Source organism: Ailuropoda melanoleuca, chromosome 13, assembly GCF_002007445.2.
Source record: "Ailuropoda melanoleuca isolate Jingjing chromosome 13, ASM200744v2, whole genome shotgun sequence".
NCBI classification, from domain to species: Eukaryota; Metazoa; Chordata; class Mammalia; order Carnivora; family Ursidae; genus Ailuropoda; species Ailuropoda melanoleuca.
Genome location: NC_048230.1, coordinates 42,868,838 through 42,892,009, shown reverse-complemented (window position 1 = coordinate 42,892,009; position 23,172 = coordinate 42,868,838). Strand labels below are relative to the sequence as shown.

The window sequence follows — 23,172 nt, the reverse complement described above, 5'->3', positions numbered from 1 at the left end:
TCCCTACATTTGTGACGTAAAGCCAGTCTGTTCAGCATCAAAATCCTATTACCAAGCACCGTGTTCCCCGTGCGGAGACACCTGGTGGCTGGGAGATAAGTGGGAATGAGCTCCTGATTGTGGCCGCTGTACTATCTGCCCAGCCCAGGCTGCTCAGGGAGCCCAGCCCCTCCCCTGCCCTGTGCCCGCCACCNTTAGTAAGTACCTATCCTCAACCCCCACCTTGACTCTGGGGTGACTCCTCTCCCCAGCCCTGCCCAGGAGGGTGTCTATGAGCTGGGGTCCCTGGCCTGCATGGATACCACAGAGGGTGGAAGGAAGGGGGTGGGGTGTGCAGAGGAGGGGCTTAGCCCCTGTAATGGGCTGGGGGCTGTGCTAAGGCCCAGGGAAGTGAGCATGGGGATTACCTGTGGGGACCGTGCTGCCCCAAGCTCTGTGGGCAGAGTGCCAGGGCTGAGCGCCAGCTCTAGGCTCCCTCCCTGTGCTCTCCTGTCCCTCTGGTGATCACTGACCTCCAGCTTTGTGATCCCTCGCAGGTTCCAGACCCTGCCCTAGGACTGTCTTTGTGAGTGTCCACTGGCCACCTGCTCTCCCCTGCAGGCAGGATGGGGCTGACTCTTCAGTTGGCCTTGCAGGGCCTTCAGGCCTGGGCCACCTTCTCTCCTGCCACCTGCCCTCACCTGGCCAGGCACTGGGGCTGAGCACTCTACTGGTCCTTCCTTCTGAAAGCTGGTCACACCCTAGCCCACTCCTACCCTTCCTGTGCCCGCAGCACTCTGGGTAGCCGTCTGCAGCAGACAACAGAGTGTACTGTAATTATCTGTTTAAATTGTGGCAGTGCACACCCATGCTCCTGCCCAGGCCTGAGTATGTCGCAGGTGAGGAGCAGAAGGGGGCCTGTCACTGCCTGTGTGGGGGAGTGGCCCCCTCATGTGTGAGCCCTGGGCATCTCAGGTAGGGGCACAAGGTGGGGGACTTGTGCACAAAGGGTGGCCTCACCCTTTAGTCCATCTGGCTGCCTATTTCCCCACCGGACTCTGAACTAATGAGGGCCACGTGGGATGCACCCTCGGTCCCCCCACCTAGCACAGAGCGTGACACAGCCTCCCTAGGGGACTTGAGAGGGGTGGGAAGAGCCTGTCTGGGTCACCCTCGGGGTCTTCTCTCTTTCCTCACCTCTCACCTGTCCTGGCTGTGCTTTCCTTCATACCCATAGGGGCCTGCTCCCAGAGAGACGCGGGGCATGGAGGGGGACGTGGAGGGGGGCAGTTTGTCCACCAGGTAGCCCGGCCCGCTAGTGAGACTCAGGGTTTTGCTCTTTCCATTCATTTATTCATCCATCCAACAAATGGTTGAGAACCTCATCTATGTTGGGCACTGGGTTGACAGTGGTGAACAAAACAGATATTCCCCAGCCCTCAAAGACCATGGATGAGTAAAGAAACAAATTAAAATGTAATTACAATTTGTGACAAGCGCCACAAAGGAAAAGAACAGGGACCCAAGAGATGAGATGGGACAGGGTCTCACAAGGAAGCAGCAAGCGAGAAGGTCCCCCTTGGGGGACAGGGGATCCCTGGGTCCCATAGAAATCTGGTCCCTTAGAAATCTGAAACATATGACACCCTCCTGCTGGACATAATAGAGACTGGTGTTTTTGTGGTGTCTTGCAGCCTTCCTCTTTCTCTGCGGGCTCCCTTCCTCTGCACAGGCTTCTCTCCTACCCCACCGCGTTGCAGGGTATCCTGGGTGTGCCTGTCATCACCCGTCCCTCGCACCCACGCCATCTTCTCACTGGGTCTTCCTCTCCATGTCCTCGGCTAAAGCCACCGTTTACATCTCTCCTTGTTGTTATCCCCGTATTAGGTATCTGTTGGTCTAATGGTCACACCAAACCTTAGCGGCTTCAAACAACTGTCATTTCTTAGCCCAGACTTTCCTGGGCTCAGGAGTCTGGGAGTCTAAGCAGCTGAGGTGTTTAGCTCAGGGACCTTCATGGGGTTGCAGTCAGCATGCCGGCTGTCGGGGGGCCAGTTCCTCCTACGTGGATCTCTCCATATGGCCGCTTGAGAGTTTCCATGACCTGGCGGTCAGCTTCTGCCAGTATGAGAGCAGGCGACATCGTTTGTGACCTGGTCTCAGAACTGAGACGCCATCACTGCTGCTGCGATCCCGGGGTGGCACAGCCCGGCCCTGGCATGAGGTGGGAGGGGACCGCACCAGGGGGCAGGAGGTGAGGATCGTGGCGGCAGTCCTGGAGGCAGGCGCCACAATCCCCAAAGCAGACAAGAGTGTATCGTAAGCTCTAGATCCTGGCAGCCAACCACCTGCCAAATCCCCCCACCCCCAGATGTCGCAGGGGCTCTTCCAACGCAACATGTCCAAGTCTGAACCCAGCCCCACAAGCCTCAGGAAACCTTATTAGGGAGCTGTTAACATGTACCGGGGTGTCAAGGATACCATGGGGAGTGCACGTAACCCTCTCACAAAGCCCGTCATCCACCCAGCGGGAGTCCCCCCAAGTCCTGCCCGCCGTCCTGACTGGTCTCCATCCACCTCTCGGGAGTCTCAGTGTCTCATGTGACAGCCAGCGGCTGCCTCCAGACTGAGATTCCTGCCTCGGTGTTTACCCACTCCCGCCCCGGCCTCACAGACACCAGGGCCAGCTTCCTGAGACAAATCCGCATGGTTTCCTGCTTGAAATTCTTCCGGTGGCTGTTGGAAGTCCTCGGCATGGTGTTGAAGGTGTTCCACGATCTGATGCCTGGCTCACGCAGCCGGCCTCACCTTCCCGTGCGTCCAGTCCCAGACCTGGAAGATGCGTCTCTTCTCTGCCCGTCTCGTGCGCTCCATACCTGTCGTTTCGCCCGCTCTGCTGCCGAGCCATTAGGGCTCCTCTGGGAAGCGAGCCCACCTCTCGGGATGAGCGAGGGGCCTCTCTCTGCCGAGGGTCCCACACACTGGCACCTTGTCTGTGCCTTCAGGCACTCCCACGTGTCTGCTGAGCCCCTGTTCCGTGCCAGGCACTGTTCTCGATGCACTGCACACAACTGAGGTCCGCTCTGTGGTGCTTGACGCCTCGCGCGAGCCCCTATCCCTCCTCTGCTGGGATTTCTGGTTTGCTTGTCGTCCCTCCCTGTGCACTGCCAGCCCCTTGGGGACAGGCCCGTGTGGTGTTCTCATCTGTGTCCCCAGTCTCTAGCGTAGGAGGGACCGGATGGACTCTCAGTGCTGGGATGGTGCTTTCGGGAAGGGCCAGCTTGTGGGAACCAGCTGGCCTGAAGTTCCCTGAGTGCCTGGGGCGGGGATCTCAGTCTGGCTCATTGATTCCTAGACTCAGGAAGCCAGGCCAATTGGGTGAGGGATGCGTGGAAGGTGTGCAGGAGAGCCTGGGAACGCTTTGGATCGTGCCCTGGGCAGCCCCTTCTCACCAAGAGATTGTGTGTAACCCAGCCACAGCTGGCTGGAGTTCTCTCACATTTGGGGAACACTTCTGCTTTGGGGCCTGGAGTCCCAGGGGCCCCCACTCTAAGCCTGGCTGTCACTAGGGTCACACAGCCCCCAGCCTGTCTGCCAGAAACTGCTTTCCCCAACCTTGGGGAAAATTGCTTCCCAAATTACACCCCTCCATTTCCCAAGCTTTAAACACAGCAGAGAGGACACATAAATTGCACAAGGGCCTTCTCATTCCCGTTGGACGCGTTGGATAATGTAACATTCCAACAATACCTGAAGGTACACTGTGTTATTAAAACTCACTGGTGTTAAAAAAGGAAGCAGCAGCCGCGGCTCAGCTACAGTAAAGTCGTCACCGACTCCCACTGGATGCCAGAATATAATAAAACCCAAATTATTATTATTATTATTTTTTTTTTGCCAGAGACAGGATTCATAAGACATGAGTGGAGTCAGGAACGAAGCTGGTTTCTGATTTAAAAATGGAAGGAGGAGACTCATTTATTCAGAATGTTCTGTATTCCCTGTCGTCTTCACTACCGGAATGAAGCGCCCGTGTTCTCCTGGCTGAAGAGGTGGCCCGTTGTGCTTTTTTCGCGCGCTTATGTCAGGCTTGGGGTTTGGTTTTTGGCTCGTGTTGGGGGGCAGCAGTCTGAGAAGCGTCAGGGAGGGGAGGAATGAGGCAGGCGAGCACCATCACCCCACTGGGCTGGAGGTGGGGGGTCCGGGGACAGAAGCCGGGAGAGGGGGCACGAGCGCAAGGGGAGGGGAGTGCTTCAGAGGGAAATGAGGACAGGAAGCGATGCCTGCCAGCCCGTAGAGTGCGGGGTCCGCGGCGGGCGAGGGCTCCGTGACCCACCGGACAGGGTGCTCCGTAGGAAAAGCAGCTGTGCTTGGTTTGGACATGTCGGTGTTTTTTTTAAAAAATCCTTGCTATTACTTTGAATTTGCTGCTTTACCACAGTACAAGTGACGGGCAGCTTTGCCTGAGTTAAGGTGTGCGACATAAGGACTCGTATGTACATACTGGGAAGAGGCCGCCACGGTGAGCTGGGGTGGCATCCGTCCCCTTACACGTTCACACGCATTTTCCTGGGACGACAGGTTTTGCGATCTGCTCCCTTGGCCGCTTTCACATCCACAACACAGCGTCGTTCAGCACGGTGGCGGTGCTGTCGGGACTCAAACTCACCTCCTGACCGCGGATACCCCGTTCCCTGCCCCGCCGCCGCCTCTGGGAGCCCCCAACCTGCTTTCTGTTCCTCTGGATTTCCTTCACGTCCTGCCGGGCAGAGCTGGCTGGGGGAGAGGTTCCTCCCCGCAATGAAAGGAACCAGCAAAGGTGTAGTTCGGGGAGAAAGGCCCCATTCTGAAGTGGGTGAGCTGAGCCCCCTGGGATTTGCAGATGCCACTTCCTGAGTCCCTCTGGGACATCGAACGGGAATGTAGGCAGATGAGGAATGGCTCCGAGTTCAAGTCCTGAGCTTGCAGGGCCACACCTGCCCAGATGGGGCCCATGTGCCCGCCGCAGGCTGAGGGAGGGGGGCGTAGCATGAGGGGTGACGGCTGGGGGTCTCTGCTTTTCTGTGTTGCCTCAGCTCGAATCCGATACGTAAAGCCACTTCCTCAGGTGACCCCGGCTGGGAAGGACTATTGCTGTCCCCCGCCTGCCCTGTGTCCCCAGGTCCGGGGCTGCCTTTCTCTTTGGAGACGTGGAAAACCAGGATGTTTTGCTGCTGGGGCCCCTCTCTGCCTGGGAAGCTGTGAGTGTGGGTCTCTGGGGGCTCTGCTGTTCACGTGCAGAATGTGACGGGGCTCCACCTCACCCCACCTCACCCCACCTCTCGGCACCGGAGACCCTGCCACCCAAAGACCCCAATGAATGACGGTGACGTCCACTTGCTGGTTTTCAGGTCGGCGAGGAAACGTTCCTCACCTGCGCACTGCTCACCTGGACGTGGCTTCTTCCTTTCCTTGTTCATTTAACGGATGCTGGCTGAGCACCTGCCGAGCTCGGTGCTGAGAAAGACCAACCTGGGGCTGCCCTCGCAGGACTAGCTCCGTTGTATTTTGATGATGATGGTGATGACGACGATGACTTGGCCAGGTTCCCCCCTCCCGCGGCCCCCTCCCCCCTTCCCTCCACCTCCCAGCCCTATGGTGGGCAGAGGACAGGGGTCCTGAGAGAGGAATGGAAGGGCTGGCTGCCCAGTCCCTCTCAGGGCTGGAGTTTGAGGGTGGCCAGAGGACCTTCCCACCCACGCAGGTCTGTTCTGGCAGGAACTTCTGCTGGGGCTGGTGCCTGTTTGTGTTGTGTTGGCTTATTTTTTGCAAAAGACACTTTTTAGAAGTCCCAATGTTTATTTTTCCATCTTTTCTCCCTAATGGCAAGAATCCCAACAGGAGGCTTTTGGGGGCCAGGGCACCGAAGGCAGCCCCAGCTGTCTGCCCCTTTGGGAGCACAGCTGGGAGCTGGGCTGGCCCTGTAGCCACCATGGGCCCCAGAGACTTTTAATTGGCGGCTGATACAGGGGGAGCAGTGGGAATGTGCTGGAGAGACCTTTCCTGAGACTGACCCTCCCAGCCTGCTCCCTGCCCTTGCCCTTGGTAGGACCATGCCTGGTACTTTCCAGTGCCAGGCCCTTCTCTGGGGTCATGTCCTTCTGGGACCCCCACCACTTATGCCCAGCTTTCCTGGAAAACTGAAGCTTCTGTCCACCCCCAAATTATTTTGAGGGCTCCCCCATCTAAAGTGAGGTGGTTGGATCCTGAAGAAGCAGGTCGAGGGGTAGGGAACCCTTGTGTCCCACTGGCTCTGGGGTTCTGCAGCGTGCCCCCCACCCCCAGCAGCAGGAGGCACAAGGACATGGACACGGTCTGTGGTTGGAGGCTCCCTGCCTGCCACTGCCCCAGGCTATGTGCTGGCAGAGGCTGGGACCGCGGGCACCCACCACTGTGCTTGGCGCGTGGTGGGGCACAGTGAACATGGTTCCCAGGAGGGGGAGATGCAGCGCCCTCCCCTGCTGGATTTGGGACAGCAGACTGTGGCCTTGACCCTGGGCCTCAGCTGGACAGGCCTGGCTGCCTTGTGCTGTGAGCCCCACGGGCCTTCCGCTCTCCTTTTCTTTTCTTTTTTTTTTTTTTCCTTTTTGTAAAGATTTTATTTATTTATTTGTCAGAGAGAGAGAGAGCGTGAGTGCGTGCACAAGCAGGGGAGTGGCAGGCAGAGGGAGAAGCAGGCTCCCCTCAGAGGAAGGACCCCGATGTGGGACTCGATCCCAGGACGCTGAGATCATGACCTGAGCCGCAGGCAGACACTTCACCGACTGAGCCCCCCAGGCACCCCTTTTCTTTTCCCTTTTCCCGGAACCAGCCTTGGGGCCTTGAGAGATTTCATGGCTACTTGCTCGCTTGGCCTTTTGCCTCTTACCTTTGTTCTGTGAAGAAGGAGGTGGGAATGGCCCCTCCTGCTGGCAGCTGGTGAGTCCTGTGTCCTGCAGTCCCAGGGCAGTGGCCCCCGTGTCTGCACTGTGGGCGTCAGGTGGTGTTTCCTCCTGCAGAGAAGGGGAGACTGTGCAGTTTCAATCAGGGACAAGCTGTGAAATCATCTTTCATTTAAGGAAACAAAGGACAACCGGTCAGTGATGAGGCTGGCTCTTGCCCTGGTCGCCTGAGGCCTGGTCAGGGCAGGGCTGCTCACCCCAGTCTGGTCCCAGTGACCATGGCCCACGCTCCCCTGAGAGCTGCCAGCTGCGCACCGGCCAGCAAAGTGAAATACCCTCTCCTTCCCGGGCCTACGCGGTTCCTGAGGGAGGTGTGCAGAGTTGGGGCACCGGGCGCAGAGCTCAGCATGCGAGTGGCAGGGGGGCCGGTGGGGGGATGTGAAGGCATCACGCTGGAGAAGGTGGCCCGGATTTCAGAAATTGTGTGTAATCATCACTGTGCTGGGGACAGAAGAGTCTGGGGACACTCTGGATTCCTGTACGGCCCCTCTCCCCTGTCTGTCTTTGCTCCCTGTCCCTTGTCACCTGTCCTTCTTGGGTTTAGGTCCCAGGGGCGCTGTCCGCCTGTCCATCTTGCTCCTGTTCCATGGGTCTGGTGCGGAATGAGATCCGGCCCTTGCCTTTCGTGCGGGCTGCTGAGGGTCAGGCTCCGGTTCTGAGAAGCCTGCCTTCTCTGCCCACCTGCTTGGTCACCACCTGGGGCTGTCTCTACCTGGGCTCCCCTTCCTGCACCAGGGCCCTACTCCAGCCACCTCTCCCACTGCCTAATTTAGCACCGGCCTGGGAGAACAGATCACACACTTGCTTTTCCGTTGACAAGTGGCCTCCCGGAGCTCAGGGCTGTTTTCCATTCTCCTCGATGCCCAGCTCCTGGTGCTATGCGTGGATGGCGTGGATGGTCACTGGAAAGGTGCGTGGGGCCCGGGCGTTTCTCTGTGGATGGCAGTGCTCTCTGGGGTTGGCCCTGCCATTTGGGATGTGGGTGGTTCTCCTTTAAGTAACTGGATTTTAGGAAAAGAAACAAACTGGTAGTCTTTTGTTTCCTTTTTTGAGGCTCCATTGTGGGATTTCTGGGGACGCACCAGAGGGCGTCTTTCCATGGCGGCGGGCTGGGGGGGACCACTCCCCGGCCAACCTGACTCAGGACCCTGCCCCGGAGCTGGTGTCTGTGGGCTGAGGCGAGAGGATGTCCTGAAGGGTTTTTGTGTCTTATCTGCCTGTTGGCACCATACGGGGCTGGAGGGAATGATGCAAAGAAAGGACTTCCAAGGCCCGGGTGTCCCCCCGGTCCCCCGGCCCGCCACCTCCAGACAGCAGTGAACCAGCCCTTTGAGTTTCCCGGGAATTCTGACTGCAGGCTGTGCTAAAGGGCACTCTTCTTCTTTTTTTTTTTTTCAAGATTTTATTGATTTATTCGACAGAGATAGAGACAGCCAGCGAGAGAGGGAACACAGCAGGGGGAGTGGGAGAGGAAGACGCAGGCTCCCAGCGGAGGAGCCTGATGCGGGGCTCGATCCCACGACGCCGGGATCACGTAAAGGGCACTCTTCTGCAGAAGCCTGTTGTGTGCGAAGGGGAGAAGAAAAGGGGGTCATTCATTCCTTCATTCCTTCACTTCTTCGCCTGTCAAACACGGAGTGAGATCCGACTGTGTGCCAGGCACAGTGTAGGCACCGGGGGTCAGTACTGAGTAAAAGAGACCCAAGTGCTTGCCCTCAGGGTGCTTGTGATCCAGGGGGAATGCATCATATGGTAGCAGATGTGATCAGTCCTGGGGGATTCACGGGGCAGAGGAGGAGGGAATGCCAAGGGGGCGGCCGCCATGTTGGATAGGGTGTTCTGCTTGGGGTCGGCTATTGGAAAAGTGCCACATATCAGAGTCTCAGGGAGCGAGGGGGAAGCCATGCAGTTATGTAGGGAAGAGGGTCCCGAGCAACAAAGGTACAAAGGTGTGGTGCAGGTGTGGCACGCTTCTGTGTGTGGGGGACAGCCTGGAGGCCCGGGGCCTGCAGGAGGTGGGGGTCCTGCCTAGGGTCCTGTGGGCAGAAGAAGGTATACCAGGAAGCTGTGAACCCACAGCCCAAGCAAGACCCTGCAGCTTATTTTTGCCCTCATCATCGTAGACAGCCCCCCAAATCATGTAAGTGTCGGGGTCCTCAAACCTGGTGTCACCTGTCTTGCAGGGCACTGTAGCAAGTCTGGGTGTTTTCTCCCAGTGACAAAGGACAGCGTTGGAGGGCTATGTCAGGAGAGTGACATCACCCAAGAATCTTTTTAAAAAAAAGAGAGGGACCAGAGAGTTTTGGGAATGGTAGCAGTGGGGGGGTCCTGGACTCTGCACTGGGTGAGGCAGGAAGTGAAGGGGGGTGCGACCAGACCAGATGGGGCCAGCACGGGGGAGGGGGTCAAAGAAGAGTTGGGGGGGCACCATGGTGGGAGGGCTGACCACGCAGCAGGGAGCGGCCACTTGCCATTTGGCGATAGGGTCCTAATGCCTTGTTTCCAGGCAGGTTCCTCTCCGTCCCCTGAGGTGTGATCCCTCGCGGCCACAGCCCCTCTTCTCTAGGGTGCTCACACCGTGTGTGCTTTATAGCAAGAAGAAAATGTTCGCCTCAAGGCATTTACGTTTTTTTCTTTTCTTTTCTTTCAGGTTGAGAATCTGTCTCTGAGAACCTGAAGCTTTTCCTGCTGATTCTCACTATTTTCCCAGCAAACTTCAACCGGAGAAAGTTCCAGAAAGAACGCTGTGGGAGGCCTCTCTGCTTCAGCGAAGCAGACCTCACCCACCACTACCAGGTAAGGCTGCCACCGGCCAGAACAGTCCTGGGAGCCTGCGTTCGTGGCCGAAGAACATTCTGCCGGCACGAGGGAATGGTCTGGTGGGGACGTTCTGCTTGCTGTGGTGTGCGGATCGCCGTGTTTTGGGGGGCTCTGGGGTGGGCTGGGGAGCATTGGCAGATCCTCGAATGTGCTGGCTTGAATTTGTAGGGCGTGCCTGCCGTCTGTGACCCGAAATCCATCCACCTGGCTGTCGAGGTATTATCCCGGGAAGGAAGGTGGATGGGCTGTGGCGTCCACTGTCTGGGGTTAGCATGAGATCCCACAGAGGCTGAGGCTGGATCTGCCCTCCGCCTGCGCTGGTCTCCATGCGGCGCCGCCTGCGAGCGGCTCTCATGCCTCCACCGGGCTGCAGAGGGCACCACACGATCGCTCCACTTCAGCTGTGGCAGGAGTGACCCAGGGTTGGCGGGTTAGCGGTAGAGCCCTGCAGGCTTGGGGCCCGTCCCCCAGCCGGCTGTCCCTCTTCAGACGCCAGCCACAAGTCTCGGGGGCCACTCGTGCTTCTGATGTACCAGCTACAAGTCCCGTGACCTTCCGTTTTGATAATTTGCGAGAATAACTCTCAGAACTTAAGAGCCATACCGACGGCTACGTTTTCTTAACGAAGGACACACAGGCTGAGGTCTGCCCTCCCCCTGTAGGGTTAGCACAGGTCACGCTCCCAGCACATCCACGTGTTCACCCGTCGCAAAGCTCCCTGAGCTTTGGGTATCCAGGGTTTTACTGGAGTCCTAGTATGTCACCGGCCACAAGACTGGACCCTGTCTTCTGCCCCTCTGTCCCCTGAGGGGGAAGGGAAAGCTCGGGTCTCTAGTCGGTGCCTGTCTGTCTGAGGACCCTGAGCCACCCAGTTAGTGGGACGTCAGGTGTGGGGAGAACAGGTGACGCTCCCATCCCTCGGGAATTCCAGAGGCCAGGGACAAAACCCAGACTGGGTCTGGATCACATCACCAGGAATCTCAGTGCCTCCCCGCTACCTGCGGAGACACTGCCCCAAACTGGAGGGTCGGGCTCAGCCGATGCAGGGCGGGAACGACGCGAACCCCGCGCCCTGCCGTCCGCCTGTGTGCGGACCCTCTCCTGGGCGGAGCACACGATGCCAACGAGAATCGGGGGCACGGAGCCGAGCACACAGGCTGGTCTCGCTAGTACTCCTTGAAAGGTGCCTGCTTCTGAGCACACGGAATCAGATTCTCTACCGGGTATCAGGGTATCTCTGGGAGTGTGCTGCCCATCCCCTCTCCATGGTGGAGTTGCGCTCTCCTCTCTGCCTCAGGGCGCTGGGGGGCCCTCTTCTTTCCGTTGATGCACACTGCCTGGTCTGCATGCTGTCACTCGGCCGTCCTCGAGCACCCCGATGTGTGGACCTGGTGGTGCCGGCCCGAGGCGCGGGGAGCACAAAGCCAAGTCCTTGCCGTTTACATTCTCATGGGACGAGCACACCTGTAGAGTAACGTGGAATGCTGAGGCTCTGAACGAAGGTGGTTGGAGGTGATTGAGGGTGGCGGAGTCTGCTGTCCCCCCAGGACAGCCCCGGGCCAATGGGAATGAGGGTGGGAACCATCCCACAAGGCCCGGGGAGAGTGGTTCAGGCAGGGGGCCTGGCGAATGCAAAGGCCCCGAGGCATGTTGGAGAAGTAGCAAAAAAGGCTGGTCTGCCAGGGAGGAGCAGGGGAGCAGGATAGAAGGTATAGGGCCTAAGTCAGAAGCTTTTAGGCCAGAAATAAAGATTTGGGATTTTGTCTTAAAGATGGTAGGAGCCACAGAAGGTGGCTGAGCCAGGGATGGAATCACCAGACTGGAGTTCATGCAAATGACCTTGCCTTCTGTGTGGGGAACGGACAGGGAGGGAAGTCAGAGCAGAAGCAGGACGCCTGGAGGAGGTGTGGCTGTGTCGTGGAGTCAAGGTGAGAGTGGTGGGTCTGAGGACCTGTTTGAGATGAGAATTTTAAACCACCACCCTTCTACACTGAAATGACTCTGTCACCCCATCACTAAACCTTTGGGGACCCCTTAGAGAGCCTGCAGAGGAAGCTCACACTCCTCCAGGCTGTCCTGGGATAGAGGGGCCAGGCCGTGCACTGGTTCGGAAGGTCTCAATCCCATGGGACCTTCTCACCCCTTCAGCTCTGGGGGTCCCCACAGTGCTTACTGTGAAACCACCCATAGTGGGCACATGGCTTGGGGCTGACCTCAGTGCCGGCCAAGCCCCCCTGGGGTCACGTGCCATCCCCTAAATCTCAGGATCCTGGTTCCAAGCACGTGCATACAGTGCTGCCCCTGGAGGAAGGGCAGCAGAGTGCCGATGTCCTATGGGCAGGTGACCCCTTGGAAGAAGATGCTTTTCCCTGAAGGAGATCGCAGGGTCTAGCCTCAGGGAAAAAGGTCAATTCTTGGGGTTGTCGAAGCCAAAAGCACCAGACCGGCCGGTCCCTGATGGCAGTTCTGAGGGATTCATGGTTCAGGGGGGCTCGCGCAAGCTGCTGTCGACCTGGAGCTGCTCCGTTCTTTCCAGCCTCTCGTTGATCTGAAGGCAGGCTCTGAAATGGTGAAATGGGCAGTGAGCATTTGCGTCTCCGTCCTCCTGGGGTGGGGGGTGGGTCAGGGGGAGAGAAGGTACCAGGGGAAGACTGTGGTGTCCCAGTCACGCTGAGCAGTTTGAAGCCTGCAGGTGAAGCTGGGCTGTATTTTCATCCACTTCAGGCAGGTGGTGGGTCTGGGATGGGGGAGGCCAGGCACACTGAGCAGTGGTTGGGGGTGTGCCAGCCCCTAAGCCCTGTAGACACCCTCCCACCAGGCGGCATGGCCCACCCGGGGTCCCTGCTGTTCTCGAGGGGACCCATACAGGGGCTCCAGAGGGAGCCAAACCCACCGCCGGGCGCCCCTGTGCTTCGGGCTCTGATGTCTGGAGAGAAAGTCAGGGAGAGGAGCAGGCTGCCATCCCTCCCCCCGCGGAGGCTCCCTTCCCCGGGATTTCTTCCCCCCCAACCAAGGAGCATGCCTTGGCCTCTGCTGGTAGGCGGAGGGCAAGAGGAGAGCTGGCTGGGGATGGGGGTCTGGGGGAAGCCGGGGAGAGAGAGGGGCTGTGAGGAGCCCCTGTACACCTTCCGTGGGGGTAGCAAGTCGCCTGGGAGGTGCGTCCTCAGAGCGCGTCGGGGTCAGTGGCGGGCAGGATCAGGGCAGGCAAGAAGCTGTTGGAGCTTCTGCTCCGGCGAGTGGGGCTGTTCCATCCCCGTGGGCATGCGGGACCATTCGGTGTAGCTACCCACCGCCGCAGAATCATCCTTGCTGGGGGCCTGGGGGGGCTTACCTCCCCTGCCTTGGAAAGGGTCCCATAAATTAGATCCCATTTTAAGCCTTATCCTTTAAATATGGATTCAATTTGGATTTTACTGTAAATTCTGAGTCCCTATTAAAAACTTGGATGGAAATTAATCTGCTACAAAATGAGATTTGTCCCTTACGGCGGTCGTGGAGGCCTGGGGGAGATCAGTGTTTCGGGGCGCTGGGGAGGGAACCCGCTTGCCAGCAACCTGGAAAAACTCAGGGTGCGTGTCTTGGCCCTTCCATCCCGGCCCTGCCCTTACCCTCCTCCCCCTCGCCATTCTCACCCAGCCGTATGAATCCTCCCAAGCCAGGGCACCACCGCGCTGTGTGTCAGGGCCACTCCGATGAAGCAGACGGTACCACCCTTCTCCAGATGTTTCTGGGGTGGGGGGCCACCTGTGTTCTGGAGCTGAGCGATAAACAAGGTCTTCTGCCCTGACCTCCAGCCCCTCCAAGGGTGCTCCTGAAGCCTGCAGGGGAGAAGGTCTGGCCAGAGTTCACACTTCCTGCTCAAGGAGACTGGCTTCAGGCCTCAAGTCCCTTTTAAACATGGCCGTGTACGGGGACATGCATGTGCCCGAAAGCAGGGCTGCCGTGCTCTGGTGTTCGGGCAGAGGGTGAGCATGTCATAACTGTGAAGCCGGCACACGTTGGGTGTTGCCCCCTTCAACACGAGAACCCATCTGTCTACCCCAGCCCCCCCCCAGGCACGGACCCCTCTGCTGCCACATGAGACTTCCCATAAATCATCCCCGAAAGAGCGCGTTTCCTGCGCCATCCATCACTCCCCGTCTCTTGTCTGCTTGTTTTTAAAAGCTGTTAAACTGGAATCCATCACATGGCATCCTCGGGGGGCCAAGCCGAAGCAAAGGCTGCCCGCATCAGCAATATTAATGCGCACGGTGCTTTCTAGAGCATTGAGGTAAACGTCTCCCCGTGGTGGGGAGAGGGGAGCTCGGCTTTATCTAGTTACACCAGAAGCTCATGGGATGCTTTCCTGACACTTGCAGGTTCATACGTCCCCTGCCACTCATGAGGGAGTCTGGGCTGCTGCTGGTGGAGCAGCGGCCTGCTGGTGCCTCTGCCTTCTCACAGGGCCATCTCATTTCTCCTGTACCTGAGAGTCTCGTTTGAAGACTGTAGCTTGAGCCAGTCTTTGGAAACGTGGATCCTTCTAAGAACATTCGTGGTTCCTCTTTTCTTGCTAAATGTTTTTTGAAAAGGAGGATTCGGGGAGGGTGTTGAGATCGGCTTTAATCCTTGCTCCTGAGAACTTGCTGCTGGAACAGGTTCTGGGGATGTGCCCTTGAGGCAGGGAGAGGAGGAGGACCCGGAGCCCTCCCCTACTGCCTGCTCCCTCCATCCCCTGCCCTTCCTCCGGGGGTGCAAGGAAGGCCTGGAACCTCCCTGGCAAATCCTTAGCACCCACCGAATTGACCAGCGTGGCTTTGCCTCCAGGAGCCCTTCTGTCTGTCCCACACAGGTGTCACAACCTTGGAGGCAGTGGGGATGCGCGATCCCATCTGCTTCTGTCTCCCCCGCTATCCTGTTCTTTGCCTCATATGTGTTGGTTGAAGAATTAAACTCCTGTCGGCCCTGGCCCTGGTGAGACATTCGTAAAATACACAACAGGCGGCATTTTTTTCCTGGAGACTTTGGGGCTGTGCGAGCGAGCAGCCCTGGGGGCTGGGCGGGTCGCAGAGGGCGCAGTCAGGGCAGCCCTCTCCGCAGAACTGTCCAATTAGGGCCTATTAGTAGCTCGGGTGTTGAAGCATTTAGAACAATTAAAGGTGAGAAGAGTTTCCAGATGCGGCTTCAGTGCTGGAGCTGGAAGGCGAGCTCTGCTGGCTGCTCCCCAGATGGAAATTGTCTGAGACGAGCGCGCGGGAGTCGGCCGCCATCTCGTGGGCGCGGGCCTGGTCCCCGGGTGGCACTCGGTATTCAGATGCTCTGTGTGAGTGTCCTGGGGCTGCGTCCACACAGGGGCACAGCGGAACCGGTTCTCCCAGCTCTAGAGGCTGGACGTCAGAAGGTGTCAGCAGGCCGCGCTGGCTCTCCCAGATCCCGGGTCCTTGGCTGGTAAACCCAGCCTCTGTCACCACATGGCCTCTCCGCTTTGTGTCTCTGTCCCTGTGCCTTGCCTTGTGGGTGTTCCAAATTTCCCTCATCGTATCAGGACACCTGCCATTGGATTAGGGCCACCGTACTCCGTTCGGGCCTCACTTAATCCTTGACGACATCCGCAAAGACCTCAAGTCCAAATAAGATCACATTCACAGGTTGTGGGGGTCAGGTCTTCGACAGATGCCTTTAGGGGACATCATTCTAGCCACTGTGTCTTCCAAGACTGCTGGGAGGAAGGGGAGCCCAGGCACTGACCCCTATGTGTCCCCCCATGGGCCCTGCACCCATGGATTCACATGGATGCTAGGACACTTGTCATTTTTAAGAGGACCGCGAGAATGTGCCTGTAGGTGCATCGGGAAGCGAAGGCCAGAGCGACTCTGAGCTGGAAGATGGGACTTCTGATCAAACCCTTCCCTAGGGTCCCAGGACCTCTGTTTGCGGAGGCAGTGGCGCCGTGTGGTCCTCGGCTGAGGTCCCCTCTCATGTCCTGGATTTGCTCTTCTCCACCCCCTCCCGCCATCACGCTATTGAGATGGGTCTTGAGAGCAAACTAAGACTTAAAAAGCCAGACTCCAAATCCAGACCTGAAAATGAGCAGTTTGTGGGGCAGGTGGGGAGCACACACTTTTGTTCTGCGTGTGAGGGTGTCCCTGGAGGAAGGAAGGGGTTGGAAGGAGAAGTCGGAGTGGGGGTGGAGGAGGGGAGGGAGGGAGGCCCGGGAAGGCCATGGGACGGGCATGCCCTTGGGCTGCAGTTTTGGAACGAGCCGGCTCTGAAGACGAAGGAGCTTAGCTGGGTCCAGGAGGAGTAAAGTCAAGCCGATGATGGCAGAAGTGAGAATCCAGAGCTGCGGGGGCGGGGGGTGGGGTGGGCACGAGGACACTAGAAAGAGGAACAAATGGCATCGGGGACAAGGAGGAGCTTAGGCAGGAAACAGCCTGGGACACGCTGCACCGATGTTGACGGATGCAAAAGTCAAATGTGGGCGAGGTGGCCTTCTGGGAAAACTTTGTTTCTGATCTGCCTTCCTGTGCCAGGCTGAGTGTCAGGAGAACGGCCGCGTCTTCGGGGAGGAGCTAGAAAATGGCTGTCGCCATCCACAGGTGCACGGAGGGGAGGGAGGGAGGATCTTCATGCTTCGGGATGTTGGTTGACACATGTGTGCGTGCAGGACCTGAAGGGTCCCTGTCATACAGAGTCGCTGAGTGGAATGTGTGACTTAAAGATGTCCCAGCTGGAGACACAGGAGTGTCCACGACAGGCGTGTCCATCTGCGTGGATCGGCATCCATTCACGGATTCTGCATTCAAACTGGGTGACTATCCCGGGGCCATGAGGGTTTGTGGGTCAGCCTCACCCAGAGGGTGACACTGTTCTTGCTGACCCCACTGCCCGGTGGCACCCCTGTGGTTCCGTGGGACCCTCCCTTCATTCCTCTGCATCGGCGTGTGGGCTGGCCGTGAACTTCACTTAAAGGGCAAACGGGCAAGCAAGGATTTTTATGGATTGGGAGAAAATTCTTTTTTTTTATCCGATTTACAAGGGCACATTAGGTATTCCCAGGCCTGGTGCTTTCAAAGACATCTGTGTTCTGTGGGGCAAAGAACAGAAAAGGAGGGTCAGCAAATGTGTGAGGAAGAAAAATTAATTTGGAGGCAGAGGTCGGGACAAGCCTGGCTTTAGTTCCGTGTGTGCGCGTGTGTCAGAGGGAAAGCACGGGGGCAGGCCAGAATCATTTTTCTCTGCCTCTTTGGGGTAGGAGAGGAGGTGGAGCTTGGACAGATGGTGTTTTTGAGTGACCTTGCGTCACCGAGCGGAGTGTTGCCGAGTAGCGGCAGGAGCTACAGGAAGCTTGCGGGGTGTGGCCTCCCGCCGCCACCAGTGGGGGTTCATTAGGATGCCAGCATTCTGGAAGGACCAGGAAGCCATCAGGAGATAAACCCAAGAACCCAATTCAACCAAGACCAGATAACACACTCCTAGAACACCTTCACGCGGGAGGCATCCATGGGCCTGGGTCGCTAACGCGGTATCGAAGGTGAGGAGAGGGGTCAGGCGGACGTCCTGTGGTGACGCGTGGGTGCAGGCCATCTGTCCAAGGTTCGCATTGCCCTGGGAATCCTCACGACAGCCCTGTGAGTGGAGTTCCACGAGGAAACTGAGCCGCAGGTGAAGGATTAGCGTTGGGCCATCCAGAGTTGGAACCCACAGTGGCTCTCTGGGGACAGCACTGGCTCAGATCCCGCGTCTCCAACGGTCCACATCAGAGCTGCTCAAAGTTAGGGGTGTGGGCAGAGCCTGACGTGAGCTGCTGCCACGGGTCCCCGGAGGATGAGTGCAGAAGCTGGAGTGAGCACTGAGTCTTTTGTAAGGGTGATTTTATAGCTGGTGGATCTGTTAAGGAATCATCGGGCTTTGTATGTTGTCTGTCCTTTTTACTCCATGTTCCCAGTAATCCCTTGTGTATAGCATATATATTCCTCACGTACAGCCTATATTTCCAGTAAGTTGGGAATGAAACGAGCCCTTCACCACAGGTCCTTTGGGCAGCCCTGACAAGAGAGGGTGCACAGGTCCCAGCTCAAAACCGGGGAAGCTTGGACAAGCTGTGTTGTGGACTGGCATGCCCAGGGCGGGGTACGGCTTTGAGAACGTGCCGTAGTAATGTCAAATGTATGCTCAGGCTGCCGTAACTAGGACCACAGACTGGGCGGTAAACAGGTGTAATGTCTCACGGCTCTAGAGGCTGGACGTCCAAGTTCAAGGTGGTGGTGGGGTGGTCCCTTCCGAGGCCCCTGTCCTGGGCTTGCCGACGGCCACCTTCTCCCTGTGTCCTCACAGGGTCGTCTCTCTGGGCGTGTCAGTGTCCGCATCTCCTCTTCCATGAGAACACCAGCCATGGGTGGGTTAGGAACCGGCCCATGACATCATTTTAATGTAATGACTTCTTTAAAGACCCCAGCTCCAAATGTGGTCACATTCTGAGATACTGGAGGGGGTTAGGGCTTTAACATACAAATTCTGAGGACACACCATTCAGCCCGTAACAGAAGGGATTTTTCTGTACTTTTCTTGCAGTTTCTTGTGAGTCTTAAATGATTTAAAAATAAAATGATTTTTTTTAAGGCTGACACTCCTCTCCCCCAAAACCACATGGCCACTGTGGTTTCTCTCGCGGGGTCCCAGCAGGCATGTTGATTGTCCCAGGTTTGGGGGGGACAACTCTCTGGGATGGATGCCTAGTTGCTATGGCCCAGATTCCACCCTCTCTGTTTTCTGCCCTCTGTTGCTGCCCCTCCCAGTCTTCACAGGGCGGTGAGAAGGCTGCATTCTACGTTCTCTACCCATGGAGGTTCTCTTGGGTCCCCCCTCCACTGGTCCCCTTTTCTCTTAGGTTTCTTAAGGGCACTGGCTTCCGCTGCTGCTTTGTTCCTCCCATAGCTCTGTGCATAGGTTTCCATATCCTATTCCCATAGGATATCTTTGATATAACGTTCTAGACAGTGCTTTCTTTGTCTCTCTTGAAATGCTCTCCCTTAACTCTGACAACAGTTGAATCATGGATCACATATGGCCCTGTGGAGTGATGGAGCAATCGTTAGGTGGGGCCGTGATAGCAGACCTGTGTCCGCACACCCTTCCTCCATAGCAGACCCTGTCCAAGAGGATGGGTGCAGCATTCCTCATTGAACAGTGTTTACAGGGTACTTAGCAATCCATTTATCTGTCCATCCATCCATCCATCCATCCATCCATGTATCTTTCATCCATCTATGTATGTGTGTATGTATCTGTCCATCCACCCACCCACCCATCATCCACCCATCCATCCACCCATCACCCACCCATCCACCCACCCATCACCCACCCATCCACCCACCCATCCATCCATCCATCCACCCATCATCCACCCATCCATCCATCCATCAACCACCCATCCACCCATCCATCCTCTCCTTCTCTCTGGAAGTCATTGTTTATTTTCCTTGCTTGTTATTATTATTGCAAAGTTTGTTTTGAAAACTTTATCCTCTTTTGATCTTATTGGGATGGTAAGGACAAATGACCATGGTTGTGTTTCCTTGCTTAACTGAGGCCTGTGGCAGCTCCCAGGACTCAGCAAAGCTGTTAGGCAGGAAAGCTACAAAAAGAGGAAGGAGGTAAGCCAGGCGGGATGTGGAAATATGCAGAGGAGCTTTCTGAAGTGATAGGACTGATGTGTGACCTGTGACATCTGACTTTGACTTCTAAGGTCTGGCTCCCTCGAACCTGTCCTGCCCCCTTCCTCTCTCCTGGCTGTCCTGCCCACATTGTTGTCACTCTGGTGGCTCCTGTTCCCCCTCCCCACCCCTCCCACAGCTGGTGTATACCCAGCTAGTCCTTCCAGGCCAAAGTGCAACTGCCATGCCTCCTTGAGGGCTTCCTAGGCCCTCCCCAACCTCCCAGGCAGGATGGGTCATGCTCCACTGCATCCCTGACACTTGTCATTCCATGAGGGAGCACTGACCACCTGGGATGTGGTTGTCATCCATGAGGCTTTCCGGTCAGAGCCCTGGGTCTCGGCTGAGGGCGACTGTGCCCTCCAGGGGACATTGGCCATGTCTGGAGCCCCTTCCTCTAGCACCCCCACCAGCAGAGAATGACCTGGCCAATGTCCAGAGTGCTGTGTCAGGGTCAGGAATCCCAGGGCTACAGCTGCCCCCGAGGGCAGGATCTGGCCCTTAGGTTTGGGGTGTGGATATGGTCCTTGGGTCTCCAGGCTCCCACCAATACCCATTCAAGGGGATTCTCTGTGTCTCCAGTGGGAAGGGAAGCAGACCGTCAGGGGTCCTATGGGGGAAGCTTCAGAGCTCGGGAGGAAGGCCACATGATGCCTGGTCCCTTGTGTCGGAGAAGGAGCTCTCTAGGTCCCCAAGCCCGTGGCTCTTCCGAGGGGAGAAGTCTGAGCCTGGGCAGCAGGAGAAATCAGAGTCTCAGACAGCACCATGGGAGGGGCCAGGCGAGGGAGGACAGCTCCAGGAGACCTTGTTCAAGGTCTCCACCCAGGAGCACTCACAAGACCTTAGTGGAGAGAAACAATGAATTCTGAGCAAAGACAATAATGAGCTCAGTTAAAGTAGAACACGGGTATAGGTGTGCCAGCTGGCGGAGCCTGGCACAGAACGGGTCCACATGCAGTCCTACTGGGTCCCAATGATTCCTGGCCATGGCACCTGGGGCGAGAGTGATGCAGGCCACAGGCATGGCCGCCTACCCTCACCGTTGGGGAATGGTCAGGAACAGGCGCTGTGGGTTTTGAAGCCTCTCTTTTTCCGGACAGGCAGGGCAGGGAGCAGGAACAGTAGTGCCGGCCATGGCATCCAGCTGGGACCCGCTTCACGGGCATCCCATGGCTGTGTCCCCAGCATCGCACCTGTCTTTACCAGGCAGCGAGCACAGGAGCCTCCGTAAGAGAATAATTTGGACCAGGATTTGGAGGCAAGACCATGTGAGTTTCTCCACCCTCCCTCCTCCTCTCTCTCCTCCCTCCCTGTGCCCTGATCCTTCCCGTCTGCTCAACACCTGACAAAGATACCTTGCTTTGGGGAACTAGAGTAGATGGGGAGAAAGGTGACCCGCGGCCTCTCTTAACCACATCCCATGATAGACCTGCCATGCATCCTGTAGACACGTGTCACGTGGAGGGAAGGCAGCCGTGGGCCAGGACTCACAGACCCTGTTTCTACCCAATCAGGACATGGCCCACATAGGTTGTGACACTGCCTTCTAGCTCGGACCCTTCTCACCTGGAGGCGTCAATCCCCAGGTGAGGGGAGCCTGGGCCTCACTCATCGGCCGTGAGACAGTGGTCTCCTTCAGACAAGCTGACCGCTCAGACCAGTCAATGCCTGGGCCCCATAGCAGCAACGGCTGGCAAACAGCGCCAGCGCCCAGGAGAAGAATGGGCAAATGTGCTTGCTTTCTTTGGGGTATGTGTGTGGGTGTGTGGAAGAACTTTCAGGAAAATCCTTGTTTCTCATTATAAAATAGGCTGATATTTCAGGCCCACCTTCTGGAAGCACCGAGGGCCCTCAGATTGCTGGCGGAGGGTCACTGTGGCCTGTTGTCAGTATCCTGAGTCACTACACACCATCCTCTGCATTCCCCCTGGTCTCCCGGGACTGTTCCAGATCACCGAGGTCTGGGGAAGTGCGTGATGGGTCGGCCGAATGGTGGTCCGAGGCTCTGGTGAAGCCCGGGGACCTGGAGCTAGGGGACGGAGAACGGCCACCAGGCTGCGGTCCCTCCTGAGCCCTGACGTACTGCTGGAGTCCCTTCCCTGCACCGGGGGCTGGGCCACACCCGAGCTGCAGAGCATTTCCACACAAGCACTCAGGGCACAGAAACTTCTGGACCACCCTTCAGACTTGGAAATGGAGCAGACCTCTGGGCTGAAGGGTTTGGCCAGGGTTGTTTCTGAGAGAAATGGAGACAAGCAGAACCTTCGCTCAGAGGGAGGTCGCCGCCCCCTCTGAATGTAGGAAGGCCGAAAGCAGTGTCGGGTCTCTGCAGGCATTCTGTTCGGGTGACCTGACCCTCGCTGTGCAGAGCCTGACCCTGTGCCCACCGTGGGGGGCTGGAGCCCGGCCTCCGCCTCAGGGATTCCCCCACCTCTTCCCCTGTCGTGGTTCCGGGGGCAGGTTCTGGAGAGCCTGGGGCGGTCCGGGTTGGAGCCTTCCAGATGAGGGCTGGCCCCCAGCTGCTCCTCCTGCGGTAAGCACAGATCCGCCTAGTTAAGATGCAGGGAGTGTTGTGCTTGGAGAAATTTAGATTTTTTTTTTTTTTTTTTTTGCGCGTGTGTGCTTTTGCATGTAAATGTGAGTAGGTGCTGTCCTGATTGATGGCAATTAGCATTTTCTAACGGGAACAGATGTTCAGATTGCCAGGAGGCTGGTACCTAACGCCCACGCCGCCATCTGCTCGCTGGGCAGGGCCGGAGGAAGCGCCCCGGCCCGCGGCCCTGCAGCTCTCGGCACTGTGTACTGAGGATCGAGTGAGATTGTTTCGGGGGGGAAGAAAAATAATAATAAAGATGTTTTCAGGGTTATAAATAGTTCATGCTGTGTAGGACGGGATGGAGCTTTCTCTCCGCTTCGCAGCTCTGCATTCTATGTGAACAATGGGAGCGGGGAAGGGACACACAATGTCTGCCCGGCGTCACGTTGGTGAGGGACAGCCTGGGGAGGCCATGGTGGAAGGTCACAGTGCCTTGAATCAGTTCATGGCTCAGAAGACCAGAGAAAGGATGGAGGTAACACAGGTGATGGGGAAGGGGACGAGGGAGAGGCGGGGGGCGATGGGGGTCCACTTGAGGCTTGCTCAAGAATGCCAGACAGACGGCAGCGTGGGGGGGCACACCCTGCTCTCACTCGCTGGCTGGTGGCCTCACGAGCTGGCTGAGGCTCAAGCCCTTCCCCTGGGAAACTGGGGAAGCACCCCTGGGGTTCTGGGAGGAGTCAGGTGAGTCACACATGGCGTGGCCTGGGGTCTAGCGCATCGCTGGGGCCGGCGGGCAAGGGCCGACCTAGTGCCCAGCTGTCCGAGGGGCCCCGGAAGGCAGGCCCTGGCCTCTGCGTGCCTGGCTCCTAGCCTTCTCCCCGTGGCCAACCCCGATGGCTCCTGCTGCTCTTCCAGTAGCCAGCAGAGACACACTCTCTTGCTTTCTTTTTCCTTTTTGGCTTCTTAAAGCAAAACAGTTTGTTTGTTTGCTTGCTATAAAAAGAGCCGCCTCCCACCCCCCCCTCCCTCCTTCTCTCTCTCCCTCCCCTGGGCGGCAGCTTGCAGTGGCCTCCCCCACCCCAAGCCTGCAGCCAGCACGCTCCTCCGAGGCAGATGTCTGCGGGGGAATCTGTTGTCTGTCCCTAGGCTGCCCCGACAG

At 57.5% G+C, this 23,172-nt stretch overlaps 1 protein-coding gene across 14 annotated transcripts in view; it reads left to right on the top strand.

Moving 5' to 3' along the window:
- Window positions 1-23,172, top strand: part of RBFOX3 (RNA binding fox-1 homolog 3) — a 422,918-nt gene that overhangs the window by 102,789 nt on the left and 296,957 nt on the right. For 3 of the 14 annotated variants that reach the window (XM_034640550.1, XM_034640560.1, XM_034640561.1), the window contains exon 1: window positions 16,182-16,357. In XM_034640550.1, the coding sequence (XP_034496441.1) occupies window positions 16,338-16,357 (20 nt within the window). In that variant the 5' untranslated portion in view covers window positions 16,182-16,337. Of the gene's footprint in view, window positions 1-9,609; window positions 9,756-16,176; window positions 16,358-16,576; window positions 17,293-23,172 lie in introns of those variants that run through there. The other 11 variants (XM_034640557.1, XM_034640558.1, XM_034640566.1 and 8 more) reach the window with 10 other exon arrangements.